A 22,822-nucleotide genomic window follows, 5' to 3' on the forward strand; every position below is an offset into this window, starting at 1 on the left:
GTTGTTTTTTTACAAATAACACTGATGACAAATTATTATATTTCTAAACTTAATATTTTCATACACATAATTTAGACCTCATAGAACTGAATCCTTGGGGGCTATTTCACACTCGTTGACATTACAAAGTCCCAGACACCACCACACAGCTGTGATTATGAATGACTGGCTCATATTAAGCCGCACGACGTCTTCATGGAGTCTGCTGAGTGTGTTCCGTCGGCTCTGGGGCGCTTACCTTTCAATAACACCGTATTGAAAAAACTACCAATAGATGACTCGGACCAACCCGGGTCTCGGGTGGTGCCAGAGGCTTGTTTCTCCCGAATTCGGGCTCTCCAACCGCTGGTCCGACCTGTTTTTGTGGCACTATCACAGTCAGCGCTCTCGCTACTGGGCCTGAGTGCGCAGGAGGTGCTCAGCGATCCTCTGGGTCCGGAGTATATGAGTGGCTCCAGGCTGTTGCCAGGCTCCGAGCCAGCGGCGCACTGCTACAGCGGGCACCAGTTCGGGCTGTTTGCGGGTCAGCTCGGAGATGGGGCTGTGATGTATCTCGGTGAAGTGGAGTCTTGTGCACACGGGAGATGGGAGGTTCAGGTGAAAGGCGCAGGAGTCACACCTTACTCCAGGTATTGTTTGCTTCCCACATATGTGGACACCACGTTTTGGGTTGTCTAGACCAAAATACTAATCTCAGTTTTCAAACATTATACAGACTCATCTCATGGACAAAGTTGATATTTATACATCCGGGACCGTTTTTCTTCTTGCTAAATGATAAATAAGGTCACTTCAGTAAGTGACATAGCAAACATTAGTATAGCTCACGTGAAAGCGTTCACCCGGGCAGAGCTGCTTAAGAGATTAACTGCCTGGCACACATTAAATGCTGCTCAATAGCTGTGTGCCTGTTACAAATAAGCGCACCCAGCCTTTCCATCTTATTTGATTAGTGTAGGGGTGTTCAATTAAATGTTAAGGAGGTTAAACAGAGAAAGTTCCCTCTAACAGAGGTCGAAATAATCATACTATTCCAAAAGTGTTATATGCACAGCAAACATCTGACTGTCAACTAAAAGAAAGAAAGTAGCTATAATTCAGCAGTCTTAATCCATTATTTATTATTATTTTCACACTGACCTGGGGGTAAAGAGCTTTTGAAAAGGTTTTCTTCAAATTAAAAATAAATCAGTAAATAAATAACAAAAGGATGTAGTTTTTCAATCTTTCCTAACCACATTTCTAGCACTCGAAGAAAAACTTTTTTCCCATGGCTTCCCAGTGGATGAAGTTAGCTTAAAAAAAATCACCTTTAAGGACCATTGGATGCAGCTGAAGTTAAGGGGGAAAGCCCCTCTCAGATTTTAAGAATTGTGCTAGTATTATGACTTGATTGGAATTGATCATAAATTATCTCAGCCTTTGTTTGAGTTGCTAAAATAGCTTGGCCACTTGATGGTTACTGAGAGCTGAATAATCTGACATATTTTTGGATTTTCTCAGAGACGGCGATGGCAGGAAGGTGCTGCGCTCCAGCATCAGAGAGTTCCTTTGCAGCGAGGCCATGGCTGCCTTAGGGATACCCAGCACTCGAGCAGCATCCCTTGTTACCTCTGACCTTTATGTCAGCAGAGATCCACTCAACAATGGCCAACGCATTCTTGAGCGCTGCTCAGTTGTCCTTCGTGTCGCTCCTACATTCATCAGGTTGCCACACAGGAAGCAGTATAGAGAGAAAAATATAAGTAATAATGGTGTTTTTAAAAAACAGATGCTATCATGGCTCTTTCTCTCTTTTTTTTTCATTTTTGAAGGTTTGGCTCTTTTGAAATCTTTCTGGGCCGAGATGAATTCTCAGGTCTGCAGGGTCCCAGTGCCGGGCGGGATGATATCCGTGCTCAGCTGCTGGATTATATTGGTGGCACTTTTTATCCTCAAATTCAGCAGGCTCACAGCATCCGGAAAGACAGGAATTTGGCTTTTTTCAGAGCGGTGAGAACTAACAAAAATTTCACGTGTTTTACTCTCCGTTTAGGTTGGTTCATTCCATGCTGGTGTGTCAGTTTTCAGTTTCTGTTTATTTTCAGGTGATGACGCAAACTGCTAGGCTAGTGGCCCAGTGGCAGTGTGTTGGCTTTTGCCATGGTGTCCTTAACACAGACAACATGAGCATCCTGGGTCTTACCCTGGACTATGGCCCCTTTGGCTTCATGGAGAGGTATGCAGCGGAGAGTAGAAGCCTTACAGTCTAACTCTGCAGTGTTTGGAGACATAGTAACTGAAAATTACATTCTGTGCTTGTATTATATGATACATGATGACCGTCTTTCTGTGTGTCAGATTTGATCCAGACTTTGTCAGCAATGCCTCAGACAAAAAGAGGCGCTACTCGTACCAAGCACAGCCATCTGTGTGCCGCTGGAACCTGGCTCGCCTAGCTGAGGCGTTGGGCTCTGAGCTTGATCCAGCAGAGGCAGGAGCCGTCCTGGATGAATTCATGCCCACGTATAAGGCGTTCTACCTATCTATCATGAGGAAAAAGCTGGGCCTTGTAAGAATAGAAGAGGTAGAGGACCGAGAGCTTGTATCAGATCTGTTGCGTGTCATGCACAACACAGGTAAAAAAAAAAGGATTCTTGGAAGCCTAATCATTAAGCTACCTATATGTCCTCTCCCTCTCACTCTGTCACCATTGTGCCTTGGTATTATGCCTTCCAGGTGCCGATTTCACAAACACCTTCCGCTTGCTGAGTCGTGTCCCCTGGCCTGAAGAGGGCGATAGTGAGAGAGCCACTGTGGGCTCAGTGGTGGACCTCATCCTAGAGCAGTGTGCCTCTATTGAGGAGCTAAAGGTGGCTAATAAGCCAACAATGGAAGATCGGTGAGGGGGTGTATGGTGGCTGATGTTCTTTTCATAGAACAACCAGAACATGTATATAAGATCTGCCAATTGCCCACCATATACTCCCAATGTTACTCGAATCCTTGCTTACCACTGTAGTTTCAAATTGTTACATCTGTTCTTCTTTTTATATGCTAGCAATTCGGGAGCCAATCTTACCAGGATAATCTGTAAGTTAAAGCTAAGTTTTCTGGTATTTTAAATGGGTATATTGTGGAAGACTCTAATATGTATATATGGAAAAACCAAGAAGCACTAGAGGTGGACTTAACCCTGGAGAACCCATGGGGTCAGAGCCGACCCCATTGGTTTTCTAGGGAAACCATGGGGTCAAATTTGACCCCAGGGTTAAAATGAACTTTAAACATAACCATGTCTCTTTTTAGTGAACTGGCAATGATCCTGTCTCTGGCACAAACCAATCCACTCATGTATGGCATGGTGGCAGACAGCCCAGGTATGACCGAACAGCTTGAATTATTGGGCCGACTCAAGGAGCTCGTCGAGACCAACCAAGATGACCTTAAAAGGAAGCAACGTGATGACTGGATCCACTGGATTGGTCGATACAGGTATGAAAAGAAAGCCAGAATTTTTTTTATGGCTTCTACAAAAGCGGCTGGTGCAGCACATTAATTGAAAAACTGATTTGGTCCCTAGATCCCCCAATCTGCAAGAGCACTGAGGGTACTTGTGATTGATTGTGTTGCACTCTGATTTGTTGGAATAGCATCGCTGATGAATGTTTACCAGAAAAACTGAAAAGAAGATGCAAAACAAAAGAATAATTGTTGTACTCTACATCAGCGGTCTCTAACCTTTTTTGCACCATGGACCGGTTTATGTTCAGCAATATTTTCACGGACCGGCCTTTAAGGTGTAGCGGATAAATACAGCAAAATAAAACCAGTATAAAACCAAAAAAAATTTTTTTTTCATAACACACAGGAAAAGACCCAGGGAAACACAGTTAACAATAAAAACGATAAAAACCATGAATTTTACACCTGAGCCTCAACTTTCGTGGCCCGGTACCAAATGACTCACGGACCAGTACCGGTCCATAGCCTGGGGGTTGGGGACTGCTGCTCCACATCCAACTCATTTTATATTGTGGGCAGCACACATCTTCACACACCCCCGTTCTCTATTATCCATTGGGGCGGATGGGCTGGGAGAAGGTGTTAGCTGTCCAATTGGGGTCTGGGATGTGAGGCCTCCCTGCTGCTGCGGAGCTGGGGGCAGTCTGCTTGCCTCCACCCCAGGGGAAAGGGTAACACCTCCTGGGTCTCCTGGGTGTGGTTTCCCCCTCTGGGGGCGAGGGTACCTGGACCTGGGGTATAGAGTATGTTTGGGGAGTGTGATTGTGTGTGCAATATGTATTTGTGTCTGTTTTTACGTTGGGTGAGTGCCAAGTGTTTGTATATGTGTGCATGAGGGTGGGAATGCACATTTGTGTCTGTGTGTGCCTGTTTGTCTGTGTCTATATGTCAGGTCGGGTCTCAGACTCCACCTCTCTGGGAACATCTCAGGCCCTCCAAAGTATGGAGGCCTATCTCCCCTCACCACACTCCCTGCTGGTTGCTGATGCCCTCAGGCGTGGCACATACAGTCCTGCTGTGCACTTATGGGAGAGGGGTTATGTCAAGGCCTTGAATGGATGACCTCCAGAGCCGGACTCAGATAGCCCATTCCTTTGCCATTAATGGCCTGACTACCTTCAGCACCGCTGGGATGGAACAGCATTATTTATTTTATTTGAATTTATTATTTATTTATTAAAATGTTGGTGGTTCTTGGTGTCTGGGGCTGGCTGCTCAGGTATGTACTGGCTGGATCTCCTCCATGCCTGCTTGATGCCCTGGGGGACGGGGCTATGTCTCCCTACACCATCTAGTAGATCATTACATGGAGAAACCTTTTGAATACAAGCGCGGTCATCCACACAGGTGTGCACACAGGTGTGCACTGTTCATAGACACAAACTACACCTTTCTTGGCTGCTACCTCAAAGCACATTGTGCTGTTGGTCCTGCGTGCTGCAAAACAACATTCAATATTTAGTATTTACTGTTATTTACACTTAGCTAGATTAATGCGATGGTGTTGTGTGGCCTCTCCCTTAGAGATAGGGTGAGAAGTTCGGCCATCCGGGAGGGGCTCAGAGTAGAGCAGCTGCTGCTCCACATCGAAAGGAGCCAGCTGAGGTGGTTCGGGAATCTGACAAGGATGCCCCCTGGGCGCCTCCTGGGTGAGGTGTTCCAGGCATGTCCCACCAGGAGGAGGCCCCGGGGCAGACCCAGGACACGCTGGAGAGATTATATCTCTCGGCTGGCCTGGGAACGCCTTGGTATTCCCCCGGATAAGCTGGAGGAGGTGGCTGGGGAGAGGGAGGTCTGGGCCTCTTTACTTAGGCTGCTGCCCCCGCGACCCGGCCACAGATAAAGCGGATGAAGATGGAGATGGATGGATGGTGTTGTGTTTATTATGTTGCGCTTTTTTTTTTTTTTTTTTTTTTTTTTTTTTTTTTTTTTTGCATGTTTTCTGTCTTTTTTTTCTCTCAACAGGTGATCCGGGAGATTTTCTTTCTTTTTAAGTGTCCTTTCTCACTGTCCCTCTTCCCCTCTGTTTTTCCTTTTCCTTCATCTTTCTTTCTTTCTCCCTTTCCTATCCCCCAGACACGTCTGTCCCGTTTGTAACAACTGAAAATAAAATAAATAGTAACAACAAAGGTCGATCAAATGGACCAATACAGCAAGGCCGTGATTTATCTATCTATCCATCCATCCAATATGAAACAAAAAGCTTTTTCTGCTTATCCAGTTCAGGGCTGTAAGGTGGCTGGAGCTGTGAAAGGCTGAGTACATCCTGAACAGGTTTCCAGTCTCTTGCAGAGCTCACACAGAGAGACTGGCAACCACCTGGGCTCACATTCACACCTAAGGGAAATTTAGAATTGCCAGTTTAACCAAACATGTATGTCTTGGGACCATGAAAGGAAGCTAAAGTACTGGAAAGAAGCCACATATAAATAGTACATGCAAACACCGCACCACAGTGCTGCCTAGCTAAATATCTGTTCATGCTTATTTACACAATGTTTCAGATTGTATGAATCAGCAGGAATATCTGTTTTACCCCCATCATTTTTCTACCATCTTGCTTTTTTATGTGTTTAAATCTCAGGATGCGTTTAGGACGGGAGTGTGATAGCACAAGTGACTTACCTGTTATCATAAAGGAGCGACTCAAAGTGATGAACGGCATCAACCCCCGTGTGGTCTTACGCAATTACATTGCTCAGAATGCAATTCAAGCTGCAGAAAAAGGAGACTTCTCTGAGGTTAGGCAACTTTTTTTTTTTTCATGAAACTTTAATGTAGTCCTTAAGTAGTGAATTTCTCATTGAAGTGCTTGTTTACCTCAGCATTATTGTTGGAATTAATTGAAGTGAGTACAAGTCAGTTAAATTGAGTCCGTCACTAGGTGGAGAAAAACATGTTTCAGTCATCACCTGCCTTGTTGCATGTCTAGCAGCTGTTTCATTTCTTTGAGTGAACTTATTGTACCTCCAGTTACAGGTCATTTAAAGGTTATTATCAATGTGTCCTGCAGATTGTTAGGGTTCTCAAAGTTCTCAAGAAACCATATTCTGATCCTGAAACTTTGTTTGGACCTGATGGATGTGGTGAGATGGAGCACAGTGGGGCGGAGCTTGATGTCGCATATGACGGGAAGCCTCCAGCCTGGGCACAAACAGTTTGTGTCACATGATCCTCGTAAAGCCTCCGAGGCAGGTGGAGGAAGGTCTGTAGGACAGCAATTTTACAAGCAAATGATATCTGTTGTTGCCATTTTGTTATCAACAACTCACTTATTTTCCATTTTCTTCTCAGACTGTATTTCCTGCTTCCTGTTAGGAGGATGTGATGCAGTCCTCTGTGTTCTGGTGTTCATTGTTGTGCAATTAGTTTGGTATTTGTGTGATCACACACTTTTATTTCAGTGTGCAAATGTGTCTGATGAAAAGACTAAAAAATAGACAAACAGAAACGTCACTGCTGATGAAGTATGATGGCTCAGGCTACCAGTCACACAATGATCTGCCTGGGCTTGAAACACAAATGAACATCAGGATATAGCTTAATAGTAACAAAATGAAGAAGTTTAAATTGCTGAACATGATATGATTAGTGGCATAAGCATGTGAGAATTTGTGGGTATTAGTTAATAACAATATATTGTTTGTTAAATAACATGATTTTAGACCTGTTAATTAAAGTCCCAATAAATCATTTGCAAATAATAGCCTGTATACTTTACAGCATTTCATTCCTAATTATTTTATAATTTCTCAAATGTGTTTATTTTTTATCATTTGTTCACTATAATCATGTACATGTCTTACATTTACTCAGAAATAGTAATAGCAATACAGATAGATGACCGTTAGTAAGAAAGCCAGTGTGATTTAGTTACATACCATCTAGGGCAGGGGTCTCAAAGTCCAATCCTTGAGGGCTGGTGTCCTGCAACTTTTTCATGTGTTTTCATGTTGCAAAACTTCTGAATAAAATTAGTAGGTCATTAGCAAGAGTATAGAACCTGACTGCATGTTTTGAAGTGGCAACCCCTAACCCTACTCAAGTAAATTGAAGTAAATGTAAGTGTTTGGAAAAATGTACTTCTAAAAGTACTTTTATTGCAGCATGTTCATTCACTTATGCGCTGCTGTAACATGAATCAAATGACTAAATTGCCACCTCAGCATGCAGTCAAGTTCTATTGAGTCTTGCTAATGACCCTACCAATTATATTCAGAAGTGCTGCAACAGGGACACATGGAGAAGTTGCAGGACACCAGCCCTCGAGGACTTTGAGATCCCTAGATTCTAGGGATAATGGAGCACAACAAGTAGATAAAGGGAGTTCCTGTTCCAGTCATCAAATCATGGTATAGCCAGTTTTTCAATAAAGTAGGATTTATTTAATCATATTTATATAAGACAAATGTAAAAATAATCACAAGCATAGGAATGAGGACCAGGAGGGAAACACAGCTGGGACTAATCACACACACACAAACACACTTCTCAATTGAATTGAATTGAATTTTATTTATATGCCACCAAATTACAAAAACAGTCGCCCCAAGGCACTTTATATTATAAGGTATATAAGGTAAGGCTTATAACAATCAGGTCAGATTCAACTTTTCTGACAACAATAAAGTGAAATCTTACCTGATGTCTTTCATAAATTTATAATGTGAGTCACATTTATTTGTACAAAGCACTTTATAAAAAGGCATCTTGTCTTTTACTTTACATTATTATTACTTTATTACTGTAAGAAACCCCCAAATCCACATACAACCACCTTCAGTGGACTAGCTGAACCTGTTCTTCCATATACTGTACTGACTTCTATGAAAAATAGGCAGAAAGGGCAGGGGTAAAGCACTTACAGTAAACACCCGGCTCTTAACTGTGTGCAGTGAGAGCAGTTTCTATCTGATTACATGACTGTGAGGTCAGCAGGAAGTGGGTGAGACGACAACAACAACAGCAGACTAGATGAACTCAAAACTGAAAGTGCTTCTGCATTTGAACTCAAGCAGAGGATGGACACAAGCAGTGCAACTAATTACACGACATGTAACTATGGCCCGTGTTCCAGAGCTGCTTCTTGGGATTTTGGAAGAAATGGTCGATGAGCAACTCAGGACTTTCCACTGGTACCTTTCAAGTAATGTGCTTGAGCACATTACTTGAAAGGATTCACACACATTCCAAAGTCTCGGGTTGATGGGATGGACAGAACAGGCACTGTGGATCTGTTGGTGCAAACATTTGGCTACGATGGTGCTGTTGCTATTACTGAGGATATACTGATGAGAATGAAACTCAAACTGTGGGCTGATACTCTAAAGGAGGATTATAGTAAAGGTTAAACATTTTTTACAGGTACAAACTTTAGTGTTTAAAGTTTGAAAGGCAAAAGAGCTTGGTTACATAACAGCTCTTTCTTTTCTTTGCTTCCTTATCAGTTCCCAGCAATCATGTGGACAAAGGTAAGAATATAAAGGACAGTCACACACATACATACAAGGTAATGTTTTTTTTGTTTTTGTTTTTTTTGCAAATCTCTTTTTATTAGCATTTTGTTTCTTAGTTAGAATTTGATCATAAACTAAAATAAAATTTAAGATTCCTATGTGAAACCAAAACCTTCATGTTGAAAATTTGTAGAGATTAGAACGTTTGTACACATAAAGGACAGTAATTTGGTTTTCCACTGAACCCCTCGTACAGATTATATGCAGGTAGATAAAGATAAAGCACACATATAATAATAATAATATTAATAATAACAATAAAAGTTACATCCATAAAAATCCACAGGACTACATGTCGTTGTTGTTATGGTTTCCAGATAAGAGACAGTTCTCAGAGAGTAAAGTCAATTCTTGCATCAGAAATGATAAACATTGACCACTTCTTCCAGTTCTGAGTAAAGAGCTGTAGTTTCAGTCGCAATGCGAAAGTTAATTTTTCCATTATGTATACTTTTTGAATTATGTTTGTCCAGTGAAGGAAAGTTGGGGCCTCAGGCTTAAGCCACAGCCTGGTAATGGCTTTTCTTGCTGCAGTAAGAAGAATCTTAGTTAAATATAAGTCCTCTCTTTTAACTCTATCATCAATATTTCCTAAAAATAAAGCAGTACAATCCTCAGGGACCTTGTAACCAAAGACTTTTTGTAAGGTATCATTCACTGTTTTCCAGAATGGGTTAATTTTAGAACAAGACCAAAAGATATGGGAGTGGTTAGCTGCCATTTCACCACAGTTTCGCCAACAAGGCTGCTGTATGCCCAACTGCTTACTCCTAATGTGAGGAGTGATAAAAAACCTAATAAGACATTTCCAATTAAATTCCCGTCACTGTAGGGGATTTGTAGACGTTTGAAGTGAACCCCATAACTGGTACCATGTTTCATCTGTAATTGATAGTTTTAGTTCCTGTTCCCATTTTGTCTTTACATATAAAGAGGTAAATCTTTGATTCTTCATCAAATTAGAGCATAATTTGGATGCTAGTTTAGTAGTTTTCTGCTGGTAGGTGTCGCACAATGTTTCAATTAGAGGGTTAATCATCTCAGCTTCAGCTATCTCTTTATTGTAATAATCTTGAAGTTGTAGATATCGAAAAAAATCCTGGTTTTCCAATTCAAACATGTCCTTAAGCTCTTGAAAGCTCCTAACTTTGTCCTTTTTGGTAATTAAACAGAGAGCAGTCATATTGTCCTGGTTTAAAACTCTTGTCCAAGGCTATCCATCTCAACTTCCTCCGGCCATTTTGCAGTTTTAAATGTTTGACAGTAGAGTACCACATTTGTAATGAAAACTGGGATATGGGATCGAGTTTTGACTTAATAATGTCAGTTAAGGTATTTTCTCCTAACAGTGTCTGGACATTATAGTCCGTGCTATCTTGTGTCTCAATCTGTTTCCACTTTGCAGTGTATGAATTATCACACCATAGGCATAAAGGGTAATTGTGCTGCCTGGAAATATAATTTAAGGTTGGGCACCCCCTTTGTCCTTTGGCAACTGCAGGGTGGAGAAGTGTATTCTTGCCTTTTTTGCCTCCCCATACGAATATCGACAACATTTTATCCCAGGCCTCGAACTGTTGAGATGGGATTTCAACCGGCAGTGCCTGGAAAATGTACAGCAGCCTTGGCATTATATTCATTTTTATCACATTTATTCTGCTGCTAAAGTCCAATGGGTATGTTGATCACCTCTCCAAGTCTTTTCTAATATCATCCGTGATTGGAAAATAATTTGAACTGTACAATGAACTGTACACCTCCTCCAAGCTGGAGGGAGAGGGAGGTCTGGGCCTCTTTGCTTAGGCTGCTGCCCCCACGACCCGGCCTCGGATAAAGCGGATGAAGATGGATGGATGGATGGATGGATGGATGTACAATGAAGCTGGGCTTCTTGTTATGAAGACACCCAAATATTTGATATTTTTAGTTTTCCAATTGATATTAAAGCCTTCTTTAATTTCTTTGCTCGGTACATAATTGAAGTGAATCATTTGTGTTTTTGCGATGTTTAGTTTATATCCCGAGCATTCATGAAATTCTGCTATTACTTCCAGAAGCTTAGGAAGGGAGGTGTTCAAGTCCCTCAGATACAATATTACATCCTTCCTTTCCTTCCTTGGGGATCAAAGATACGATAGCATCATTCCACAACGGGGGTATCTGGCCATTCTTTAATGTCCAATTCAGAGTTCTTAGCAGGATATAGGGTTAAGCTTCTCCCGAAATACCTTTACCATTCTGCGGGGAACCCGTCACTGCCTGGGGTTTTGTTGGCTTTCAGTCTACTGATTGCCTTATTCAGTTCTTCTACTGTGATTTCCTTAGTAAGTACTTCGTTTTGGTTTTTCCCGATGGTAGGTAGATCTAGGGAGTACAAAATGTTTTTCATTGATTGTACATCTACATTTCCTTCTTGCAGATAGAGATTTTGGTAGTAATTGTTGAAAATGTTTTCTATTTCTTCCGGTTTAGTTTCCAACTTTTGAGTTATAGGGTTTCTAATTTTGTGTATTGCTGTATCTATCTGTTGTTTTCGCAGTCTGCGAGCTAATAATTTGGCAGATTTAGGGCCTATCTCATAATAATTTAGTTTCAAATATCTTGCCTTTCTTTCTGCTTCCTGATTCAATAAATTTTCTATTTGTATTTTAACCTCTAAAATTTGTTTCTGTGTTATGGTGTCCTTTTTAGTCCTGAAGATTTGTTCCAGCTCTTTTAAAAAAAAAAAAATTTCTTTTAAAATTATTCAGAAGCCCAACATTAAGGTGCCAAACCGTGTTCTTTGGAAGTGAGTCCAACTGAATTGTTTAAAAAATCGCATTATGCCCTGAGACATCCGCTACCCCGATTCTACAGTCTAACACTCTGTGACATTCTTCCTTTTGCATTTGAAAATAATCAGTCTGGGTGTGCACTGAGTGTGGAATTGAGTAATGTGTGTAGTCCCTTTGTGAAGGGTGCAGTAATCTCCAGACATCCACCAGTCCCGTTTCCTCAAGTGTCAAGTTTAAGTGTCTGCTTATATGTGTTTTGCATCTAGTTTGACTAGTCGTGTCCAAATTATAATTCAATATTACGTTGAAGTCCCCTGCACAAATACAAATTCCCTCTGCCTCCACTGAGATTAGGTCAAAAAGATCTTTAAAGAATGATTTGGGACTATTTGGTGGTGCATATATACAGACAAAAGTCAAGACACTATTTAAGGTTTTGCCCTTTACAACAATGTACCGTCCTTCTTTATCTTTTATTTCTTTAAAGAGTTCGAATGACATATTGTTCGCCATAAGAATGGCCACCCCTCTTTTATGGCTGTTGATATGGGAGCTATAATATGTTTTTCTATACACTCTAAGAAATAAAATGTTGTATTTACTCCACCCAGTTATGTCAACCGGTTCCACACAACTGGGTTAGTGAAATATAAAATGTATGATATATTTAATTTGAACAACAAATTTTAAGTAAATCTGATAAATCTACTCACCCAAAACACGCTCTACTGAAACTATAGGATTAAATCACTTTAACAGAATTGCAACTTACTCTATTTAAGTTTGTAAATTTAAAAAATCGAACACAAGTTTATTCAGTTAACCTAACTTTAATAACACTTTGTGTAAAACTTGTTGAAGCACACTTTGAGCAATTCAAATGCTTCTAGATCTTTTTTCCTAAACAATCTTTACATGTATTCAAGTGCATTTTAAGCGCAGGAAGACAAGATAAAGAATGTCATGTTAAACTGAAATGATTAAAACTGGAAAGTGTTGTGATTCCAACATTTTTAAATGGTAAATGGTCCCTAAGGACCCCAAAGCGCTTTACATATCCAGTCATCCACCCATTCACACACAGGTGATGGCAGCTACAATGTAGCCACAGCTGCCCTGGGGCGCACTGACAGAGGCGAGGCTGCCGGACACTGGCGCCACCGGGCCCTCTGACCACCACCAGTAGGCTACGGGTGAAGTGTCTTGCCCAAAGACACAACGACCGAGACTGTCCAAGCCGGGGCTCGAACCGGCAACCTTCCGATTACAAGGCGAACTCCCAACTCTTGAGCCACAATCGCCCTTTTAACATTAACATGACTTAATGTAAACTTGATTGGGCTACAATGAAAAGCCCACAATACAGCCCTGCAAACAGCAGGGAGAAATTACTTTAGTGTCATTTTTGTCCATATTTAGAAAAATAACCTTTGCTTCAAAACGTAAACTGAAGTCCAAAGTTAGGAGCAGTCTTTTTCAGTGTAGTTGGATGTTGGTAAAGGTCCAAGAACAAAGAACGCAGAAAAGTGAAAGGCCTTGCAGAAGTTCAGTGTCCTCTATAGAACTATAGAGTGCAGGCTGCTCAAACTCAAGCAGTTTGTTTTTCAGAACCTGCACCTTCATGGATAGGTTGTTCCCATCTAACTCCATCAGTACCTTCTGAAGAAATTCAAATGCTCAGATTTAGAGTGTAGATTAGTCCAAGCAGGAGGGCACAACCCTTTGCCACATCACTAAGAGCTTGCTGCACAGTGCATCCTTCTACGATGACACCAATGTCCTAAGGTGTATCTGCAGAGCTTGCTCCTTCATGTCTGACAACATAGACTCCCAAAGTCAGCTTCTCTGTTTCTCTGCTTGCTCCAAGATCCACATAAATAAAAATAAAAGAAAAAGATAAGTTAATTACATATACATATGGACAAGTAAGTCCACCTTCCATTTCCAATCCCAAATTAAAAAAAAGGAAAATAACTGATCGTTCCGTTTTTAACTTACCAAGAATTCCTTGAACAGGTTATCTGGCTTTTCATTTAAGTAGACACAGACAGCTTTCAGAATGCATTCCCGTCAAACATCAACGCTGGGATTCTGGTGGAGATAAGAACTCAATATGAGGGAAGTTTCCTATTTTGGTTCCTTTCAACCTCTTTACAAAACAAAGTCAAAAATATTAACACATAATCCAGATAAGTGATTAAGCAGTGTTTCATAACTCACATCAGTGACGTGCAGTGAGGTTCATGATTGGTAAGGCACTGACTCCTCTGAGTCAGATAAACAAATATATGAACTCAAAAATCGAAGCTTTTCAATTTTGACATTACGTGAAAGCTTTCATTTTTGCTTTAATCAATTGCTGGAAGGTGCTCCACCTGGAGACTCTGTTGTCCTCCTGGGAGACTTCAATGCTCACGTGGGTAACGACAGCGTGATTGGGAGGAATGGCCTCCCTGGTCTGAACCCGAGCATCCATCCATCCATCCATTCACTTCCGCTTATCCTTTTCAGGGTCGCAGGGGGCGCTGGAGCCTATCCCAGCTGTCATAGGGCGAGAGGCGGGGTACACCCTGGACAGGTCGCCAGTCTGTCGCAAGGCTAACACACAGGGACAAACAACCATTCGCACTCACATTCATTTGCACATTCACACCTAGTGACAATTTGGGTTATCCAATTAACCTATCCCCACAAGCTGCATGTCTTTGGACGGTGGGAGGAAGCCGGAGTACCCGGAGGGAACCCACGCAGACACGGGGAGAACATGCAAACTCCACACAGAAAGACCCCGGCCTGATGTTGGAACTGAACTCAGGACCTTCTTGCTGTGCGGCAACAGTGCTAACCACCGTGCCACCGTGCTGAACCCGAGCAGTGTTTTGTTAATGGACTTCTGTGCAAATCACAGTTTGGCCATAACGAACACCTTGTTCGAACATAAGAGTGTCCATAAGTGCACGTGGCACCAGGACGCTCTAGGCTGCAGGTCGATGATCGATTTTGTAATCGTATCACCAGACCTGCGACCATATGTTCTGGACACTTGGGTAAAGAGAGGGGCTGAGCTGTCAACTGATCACCACCTGGTGATGAGTTGGATCAGGTGGCGGGGGAGGACGCTGGACAGACCGGGTGCACCTACTGACACGTCTTCTGGGGAGGAAGCAGAGTCTGGGGATGAGGGGAATGACCCGCCAATTTCCAGGGGCGAGGTCACTGAGGCAGTTAAACAACTCCTTGGTGGCAGAGCCCCTGGTGTTGATGAGGTCCGCCCCGAGTTCCTGAAGGCTCTGGGCGTTGTAGGACGTTGTGGACGCCTCTGCAATGTTGCATGGATATCAGGGGCAGTACCCCTGGACTGGCAGACCGGGGTGGTGGTCCCCATCTTTAAGAAGGGAGACCGGAGGGTGTGTTCCAACTACAGGGGGATCACACTCCTCAACCTCCCTGGGAAAGTCTATGCCAGGGTGCTGGAAAGGAGAGTCCGTCCACTCGTCGAACTTCGGATACAGGAGGAACAATGCGGTTTTCGTCCTGGTCGCGGAACACTGGACCAGCTCTTTATCCTCTCAAGGATACCTGAGGGTGCATGGGAGTTTGCCCAACCAGTCTACATGTGTTTTGTTGTTAATGACAAGTAGCTAAACATATGCCATTTTATGACCAGTAGTCAAGGTAGTAGATTAGCTTAACAGCTGCAGGCCATATATTATCCTTTAGTTCTAATGGTGTGCTATGTATGTAGTTTAGTCTCTATTATACTCTTGAATAAAAGAAACATAATCATTTGTAGTTCATTAGACAAAATGTGCATTACTCTGTATCCTTGATCAGCTGTGAATGTCTGACACTGTCTTCTTGAGAATGTTTTACTGCTGAATCATGTGAAGAAGGCCATAAGAGGGAGACTAGGTGTCTGGGCAGAAGAGATAAAACCACATTCTTCACCCCCCTTCTAGTTTCACACAGAAAGACAGGGAGGCAAGGTCAGGAGCCAGGCTCACTAAGAATTAGAAAAACATGTGAAGATGCAGCTTTTATGACAAAGAGGGGGGCCAGGATTAGCTATAAAAGTCTGTGAAAGTTGCCACCATTTTGAGACATGCTGTCGAACCTCTGCAGGCATCTCTCCCGTCCGGACGTTGTAATGCTCTTATTGTGATTTGTACCGAAATAAATGATTGTTGATTGAGCATATATACACCGAGTAGTGTCCTTCCTTCAGCCCAAAGATTCAAAGAACTGCGTGTTTACAACAGTTTTGTGGACTTGGAGAAGGCATTCGACCGTGTCCTTCGGGCTGTCCTGTGGGAGGTGTTGCGGGAGTATGGGGTGTCTGGCCCATTGCTATGGGCCATTTGATCCCTATACAACCGTTGCAAGAGCTTGGTTCGCATTGCCGGCAATAAGTCGGACTTGTTTCCGGTGGGTGATGGGCTCCGCCAGGGCTGCCCTTTGTCTCCGGTTCTGTTCATGATTTTTATGGACAGGATTTCTAGGCGCAGCCAAGTGGCGGAGGGCTTTCACTTTGGTGGCCTCAGAATCTGCTTTTTGCGGATGATGTGGTTCTGTTGGCTTCATCGGATGGGGGCCTCCAGCTCGCACTGGAACGGTTCGCAGCCGAGTGTCAAGCAGCGGGAATGAGGATCAGCACCGCCAAATCTGAGGCCATGGTTCTCAGCCGGAAATGGGTGGAGTGCCCACTCCGGGTCGGGGATGAGTTCCTGCCCCAAGTGGAGGAGTTCAAGTATCTCGGGGTCTTGTTCGCGAGTGATGGGAGAAGGGAGCCGGAGATCGACAGACGGATTGGGGCTGCAGCCTCAGTAATGCGGACGCTGCACCGGTCCGTCGTGGTGAAGAGGGAGCTGAGTGTAAAAGCGAAGCTCTCAATTTACCGGTCGATCTACGTCCCTACCCTCACCTATGGCCACGAGCTGTGGGTAGTGACCGAAAGAACGAGATCGCAGATACAAGGGGCAGAAATGAGCTTCCTCCGAAGGGTGGCTGGCTTCTCCCTTAGAGATAGGGTGAGAAGTTTGGCCATCTGGGAGGGGCTCAGAGTAGAGCTGCTGCTGCTCCACATCGAAAGGAGCCAGCCTGAGGTGGTTCGGGCATCTGACAAGGATGCCTCCTGGGCGCCTCCTGGGTGAGGTGTTCCGGGCATGCAGACCCAGGACACGCTGGAGAGATTATATCTCTCGGCTGGCCTGGGAACGCCTTGGTGTTCCCCCGGATAAGCTGGAGGAGGTGGCTGGGGAGAGGGAGGTCTGGGCCTCTCTGCTTAGGCTGCTGCCCCCACGACCCGGCCTCGGATAAAGCGGATGAAGATGGATGGATGGATGGATGGATGGATAATAATATTCAACATTGCTATCAATACATTTGTCAAAAAATGCCTCTCTGTGCAAAATGGGTTTAAAAACATAAACAACTGTAGGATACTGTTAGTCCGTGATTTGAACTGAGGGAACAAATCGTGGCAGGATCAGCCTGATATTATTTGTATCCCACTGTAACCTTACTGTATAAAGAGCTAACATCCCCAAAATGTCAGTAGTTAGTCATTAAAGAAGTGTTTGTGAACTAAAAATTAAGAATGTGGGATACTGTTTGTCCGTGATTTGAAGAGCCCAATGCGTGCTTCCAACAAAGGGAAAACCAATTATGCAAGGGAGACCTATCTTGGCACTTGTGCAGGTGAAGCCAAAGGGAAGATATGCTTCACCATATTTTCTAGTCTTTGCTTAGAATGAAGTTGTTTTGGAAACATATTCAGCGATGCTTCATCTCCTGCTTTGCCTTTGTGTGGGCGCCCATGCTAGCAGTGTCCAAGCATTTTCTTTGGGGTTTTTTCCCCTTTTCATACCACGCCCCCCCTACAATGCATGTAGTGAAGGACTTATACTAAACACATTTCCTGCAAAGAAATTTTAATTAGCAGGAATGTAGGACAATGTAAAAGTGAAGGCAATGCCCTGTTGATGTAATTTCTTTAAGTTTTGGTGTCAATTTTTTATTTTTCTGATAAGAGATGCACTGAATTAAAGCAGGAGGAAGGCGGAAGACCAGTTTTACTTGGATGTAAAGATTTGTACAGGTGAGAAAATGCGAAAGCAGTGTTTGGTGTAGATGGCAGTGCATTAAAAATATTTTTGTCACTAAAACCGATGAATAATTGTGGCAAATAATTCAAAAATCACTGCTGATGAAAACAATAGTGATAATCATGTTGGTGACAGTTGGTCATAATTGGCTACTTAGAGTTTTATATAATTAAAATATACAGCTTTTGAATCATTAAACAACTGGAAAATACACCACACTACACATATCACACAATAGATTTACAATAAATTGGATAAACCTTAGTACCATAGCACATGCCCAAATTTCGTAACTTAGCATTCACAGCTTAACAGTCATCTCTGTTACACAAGGCTTAAATCAGTTAATTACAAAAGATACCTTCTTTCACCCTCCAATGAGCCCACTCCATTACTAGTTTGCCACAAAAGAAGAGGTAAAAAAAAATGACCATAAAAATGGCAGAAACCATGTTCATTCCATTAATAATATTCAAGACCAAGGTAACAGGTTATAAAATGTTAATACTGTAACTGCTAGCTTTCAACTTGATAGCTGCACTAAACATCCCTTTTGCAGATGTCCCATTGCTCCCAACCAATGACTGGTCCCAATTTTGACTCCAAGTCAGCACTTGACTCGATGACATGACCAGTAGAAATAGGTACACCAAGTTACACCAAATTACATCAAATTTTTCAATTTCTTCATTCCCTATTTAGTGGTGAAATTCCATTGTGGAAACAAATAACATTGGATTCACAGGGGGATGATAAATATGAAAATCAAAAGAATTATATGTATAGCTGTTGATAATCGCTGTATGTGTGACAATCTTCATGCATGTTCATGCTTACCCTATTGGGTACACACAATAACATACTTAATTGCTATTATTGTCTGCTCTACTCACCACAGTCTAGCTTTTTTGTATTTAATGGCTCAGTCACACCAGAGTAGATTGCAACCTCCCTAGAAACAATTGCAATTTCTTTGCTGTCAAAAACCAGTTGGAAGTAGTTGCTCTAACCAAGGTCACCCAGAGATTAAGCATGCAACTCCCTCAGCCGTCACCCTGTGCGTCATGCTGGCCCCGTCGTCGAAACAATCACTCGAAACAACCAAGTTCATTGCGCACCATACACAGTAATTTTGGTTGTGTTGCATTCTCCAACCACTGTTTTTCCTACTGTGATTGTAGCATAACAACCACAAAGATCATCCTGCTAGAGTACATATAGACATTATCGCAGATACACAAGGGAAATGTGGAGCATCTCACAAGTGCTTTATCCAAAGTTACTGTAAACATTTGGAAAAATAAGACATAAATTGTTTTTTGATCAACTTCCAGAGTTTGGTTTGAGAACTGTGGCACCTCTGTGTTTCATAGTAAAAAGTTGAAGTTAAAAGTTGCAAAAACATTTTACTTAAAACGACACGTCTCATGGGACACCTGGCGATCACTGAAACTACTACAAACCATAAATAACTGGAAAATTTGGTGCCATGCTTAAATGGTTAAAACATTTCATCTGGTGGAGCCATTAAATAAAAAGTTAGGCAATTGCTTAAAAGTAGTTAGAATTTATTCTTTCAGTTTCATATCTACATCAAATTTATCATCTTCAAGAATAAGAAGAAATGACTGAGCAGAGTCTCTGGGGAATAACAATATCTGAAGAGAAATTTAGATTTAAGGGAAACATGTAATTTTTCTAACTACAGACGCCAAAGGAGCAATTGTAAACATCCCTTGCTATCCGAGTCAATAAAAAGATAATGTCTGTAACTGGCTTCCACAAACATTGACTTTATTGCTGTGCAAATAGAACTACTCAGTTGGAATGTTAGAGAGAGGTGTAGCCAGAGAGGTCTGAGAAATTAGCATTGTGAAAGTTGTGTAACATTAGGTAAACAAGCTCTTTCAGAGAACAGTGCAGTTCATGTTGGATGACTGCATCAGTTGTTCAGATTTGAGTTGTCACACTCACACTGACCTAAGGTAGGAAGTGACGCGCTTGTCATAGCAGTGAAGGGGGTGTGGTAGTTAAGCTATTGGATAAAGGGACTGCTGCTGTTGTTAATCTTGAGACGGGGTTTAAGGTTCACCTAACACGCAAGTATGTGTTTGGAGAAAAAACTGTTGACTATTACTGCTGCAGTAATGAACAGGACAGAGTTACTCTGAGCAGCCAGTCATCTTCTGAGAGCAGAGTTACCAGCAATTTTCATCGGACTAAACACTGTTTACAGTCTGGTCTGTTTTAAACACAGGTCAAAATGAAGAGTCTGGTTGTGTATTGTGGACTCATCCTGGCATTTCTTTCGAGCTGCACAGAACAGGCCGGGGTAAAAGTAAGAGCTTTAAAATTCTTTCCCTACTTGGTCTGTCCTGCTTCTGTATTGTCAGTATTTAAGATGGATATTTAAACGAGGTTAAGACTCACTTTAAAACTGTTTCTTTGTATTGCTAGAGACAGGACAAAGCAGGTTCTCCTCAAGGTATGGATCATCTTGTTTGTTATTACTCAGATAAGTATACTATTTCAGTCTTATTCTTCTGCTTCTTATTGTGTTTCTTTCTGTTATGGTGTACGCCTCAGGAACAGACTGCACACAGATTAAGACTCTGTCACCACGAGCATCCAGTGGCGTTTATACGATCCAGCCAAATGGAGCCGCGACCAAGTTTAAGGTATCGATCGAGCCAAGAAATAATAACAAAGTCATGTTTATAAGATCACAGCAAACAGAAGCAGCACTGTAAACTATAACTGCAATTTATCTATCAAATGATTTCACCAGAACAAGGTTTCATTTGGTTATAGATAACAGGATACAGTTTACTTTATATTCATAACTATTAAGTTAACAATAATGTTAGACAAAAAGCACACTGAGCTTCTGGTTATATACTCGATAATATAGCCCCGACCAAGGGTGTAATTTCCCCTTATCTAAATGGATGTAAGATACATAAATATTTATTTTTCTGCAAAATTACCATGACATTTTACACAAGCTAAAATTACTTACACTGTACTTAACATACAATATAATAATTTCTTTGTTTCCTGTAAAAACCCGAGTTATTGTAGTGTACCTACTTTTAAGTATTCATAGGTTAGTATGATTAGATTGTAATTTCAAATAAAATATTCAATTTCCATTTATTACAGGTGAATTACTCCACTACTTGTAGGCCATATTCTAAAATGTTTCTTGCTCCTTAGATAAAAAGTAGAAGTAAATGCCAGCTGAATTTCTTAATATGTGGTGAATGAACTTCTTACTCAGGTTTACTGTGAGATGCATCCAGATGGAGGCTGGACGGTGTTTCAAAAACGAAGCGGAGGAGCCGTTTCTTTCCACAGAAAATGGGCAGCATATAAAACTGGCTTTGGAAACCTGACACGTAAATAAATTACAATGATTATTATTATGATGTAGTGATATATAATCCTAGAGATCAAGAATGGATCTAACATAAAAATATTAAATCTTTTCTTTGTAGTGTAATGTAGTATAAAGCGCTTTGGGGTCCTTAGGGACTAAATAAAGCACTATACAAATACAGGCCATTTACCATTTATTTCTTTGTGCTTTGATTTTCAGAGGACCACTGGCTCGGGCTGAATAAGATTTTTTATCTTACCAAAGACAAGTCCAAGAAGTGGACAATGAGGGTGGATCTGTGGGATCATGAAGATGGGACTGCTTTCGCTGAGTACAAAAACTTTAGACTGGGAAATGAGAAAACTGCGTTCAAACTACATGTTGGGAAGTACCGTGGAAATGCAGGTACTGAAGCCTGAAGCCTGTTGAAGTTTTTACTGTCGCCATATTTCTTTTGCTTTTTATATACACATAAATGTTACTCACTGTTTGTTAATGCAATCAGGTGTTAGATATTGTTCTTTTTTTGTACTTTAAAGAAACCCTGTGAATTTTAAAAATTCATTTTTCTTGATTTGTTTCCCACTCTATCCAAAGGTGATGCCATCCGTGGTGCCTATAAAGGCATTGATCAGAATGGCTATGGCTTTAGCACAGTTGACCGCGATAATGATGGCTGCTCCCCCTGCATCTTTGGTGACATTGCTGTTGGAGCATGTACCGTTACAGAGGGCGGCGGGTGGTGGTACAGCAAGTGTGGGTCCGCCAATCTAAACGGTGACTGGCATTCCTACGGTGAACACATAGGTTGGGCTTCGGGCCTCCACTGGCGCACCTGGAAACCACCTGCACCATACTCAGCCAAGGCCACAAGAATGATGATCAAGTCGGTGTGAAAGGAACCTCCTCAAATTATCAAGTGCTGATTTTCATTCTGCAAAAAACTTTCAACAAAGCTTTTAAGAAAAGTAACTGTGAAGGAGATATGTAAAATACAATGCTAAAAGCATGAAAATCAGTGTATTGTTAATGCTTAGTCATTTCTGTACTAAACTGAAAAACATGCCTTCCAGATAATCAAGTTCTACCCGAGGTCTCTTCCTGTTAAAGCACTGCTTACCCTCTCTTTTTATGTATTAAAAATATTTTTACAAGAACTAAAATATGCCAGAGTCAACATTATTAGCCCCTCTGTTGCCAGTAATTATGTTGAAAATCCTTTTTGCTGGATAACAGCCAGCAGTCCTTTGTTGTCTTTTTCAACAAGTCTCACATGCACCACCTGAGCAGTCCTAGACCATTCTTCTTTGGCAAATCTCTTAAACTTCTCCAGATTTGACCATCTTCTGGCATGGTTCTTGGTCTTCACCCCTGAGAATGGGATTCAAGTCAGGGCTATGTGCAGACCAGAATGCCAACGTATATTTTTGGAGATTGTCGTGTTGAAAGAGAACACGAGAACCCAAGTTTTGCTGCTGACTACTTTCAAAATCTTCTCATATCTTTTTTTCATATTTACTTTGGGGACGGTATTCTTTGGGTTGT

At 41.8% G+C, this 22,822-nt stretch overlaps 2 protein-coding genes across 3 annotated transcripts; both read left to right on the forward strand.

Annotated features, from left to right (window-relative positions):
• Positions 1 to 154: 154 nt before the first annotated feature.
• selenoo2 (selenoprotein O2) lies at positions 155 to 7,208 on the forward strand. Its single transcript, XM_085437103.1, has 10 exons — positions 155 to 629; positions 1,504 to 1,707; positions 1,815 to 1,992; positions 2,088 to 2,218; positions 2,341 to 2,618; positions 2,719 to 2,881; positions 3,289 to 3,474; positions 6,089 to 6,245; positions 6,518 to 6,709; positions 6,799 to 7,208. Exons 1-9 carry the CDS (start codon positions 196 to 198, stop codon positions 6,683 to 6,685), a joined length of 1,899 nt encoding a protein of 632 aa, XP_085293229.1. The 5' UTR covers positions 155 to 195; the 3' UTR covers positions 6,686 to 6,709; positions 6,799 to 7,208.
• Positions 7,209 to 19,504: 12,296 nt separating this feature from the next.
• Positions 19,505 to 22,440, forward strand: LOC146688793 (angiopoietin-related protein 5-like). 2 transcript variants are annotated; one of them, XM_085436562.1, is made up of 7 exons: positions 19,506 to 20,001; positions 20,156 to 20,236; positions 20,356 to 20,383; positions 20,485 to 20,576; positions 21,179 to 21,296; positions 21,497 to 21,682; positions 21,875 to 22,440. In XM_085436562.1, the coding sequence occupies exons 2-7, from the start codon at positions 20,162 to 20,164 to the stop codon at positions 22,171 to 22,173; spliced, it is 798 nt and encodes a 265-aa protein (XP_085292688.1). In that variant the 5' UTR covers positions 19,506 to 20,001; positions 20,156 to 20,161; the 3' UTR covers positions 22,174 to 22,440. The 2 variants fall into 2 exon arrangements, with proteins under 2 accessions (XP_085292689.1, XP_085292688.1); XM_085436563.1 differs by having other exon boundaries at positions 19,505 to 20,236.
• Positions 22,441 to 22,822: the final 382 nt, after the last annotated feature.

The sequence above is a fragment of the Copadichromis virginalis genome, linkage group LG17 (genome assembly GCF_057382275.1).
Source record: "Copadichromis virginalis isolate Kocher_CV1m ecotype Utaka linkage group LG17, C_Virginalis_male_GT1.1, whole genome shotgun sequence".
Classification (NCBI taxonomy): domain Eukaryota; kingdom Metazoa; phylum Chordata; class Actinopteri; order Cichliformes; family Cichlidae; genus Copadichromis; species Copadichromis virginalis.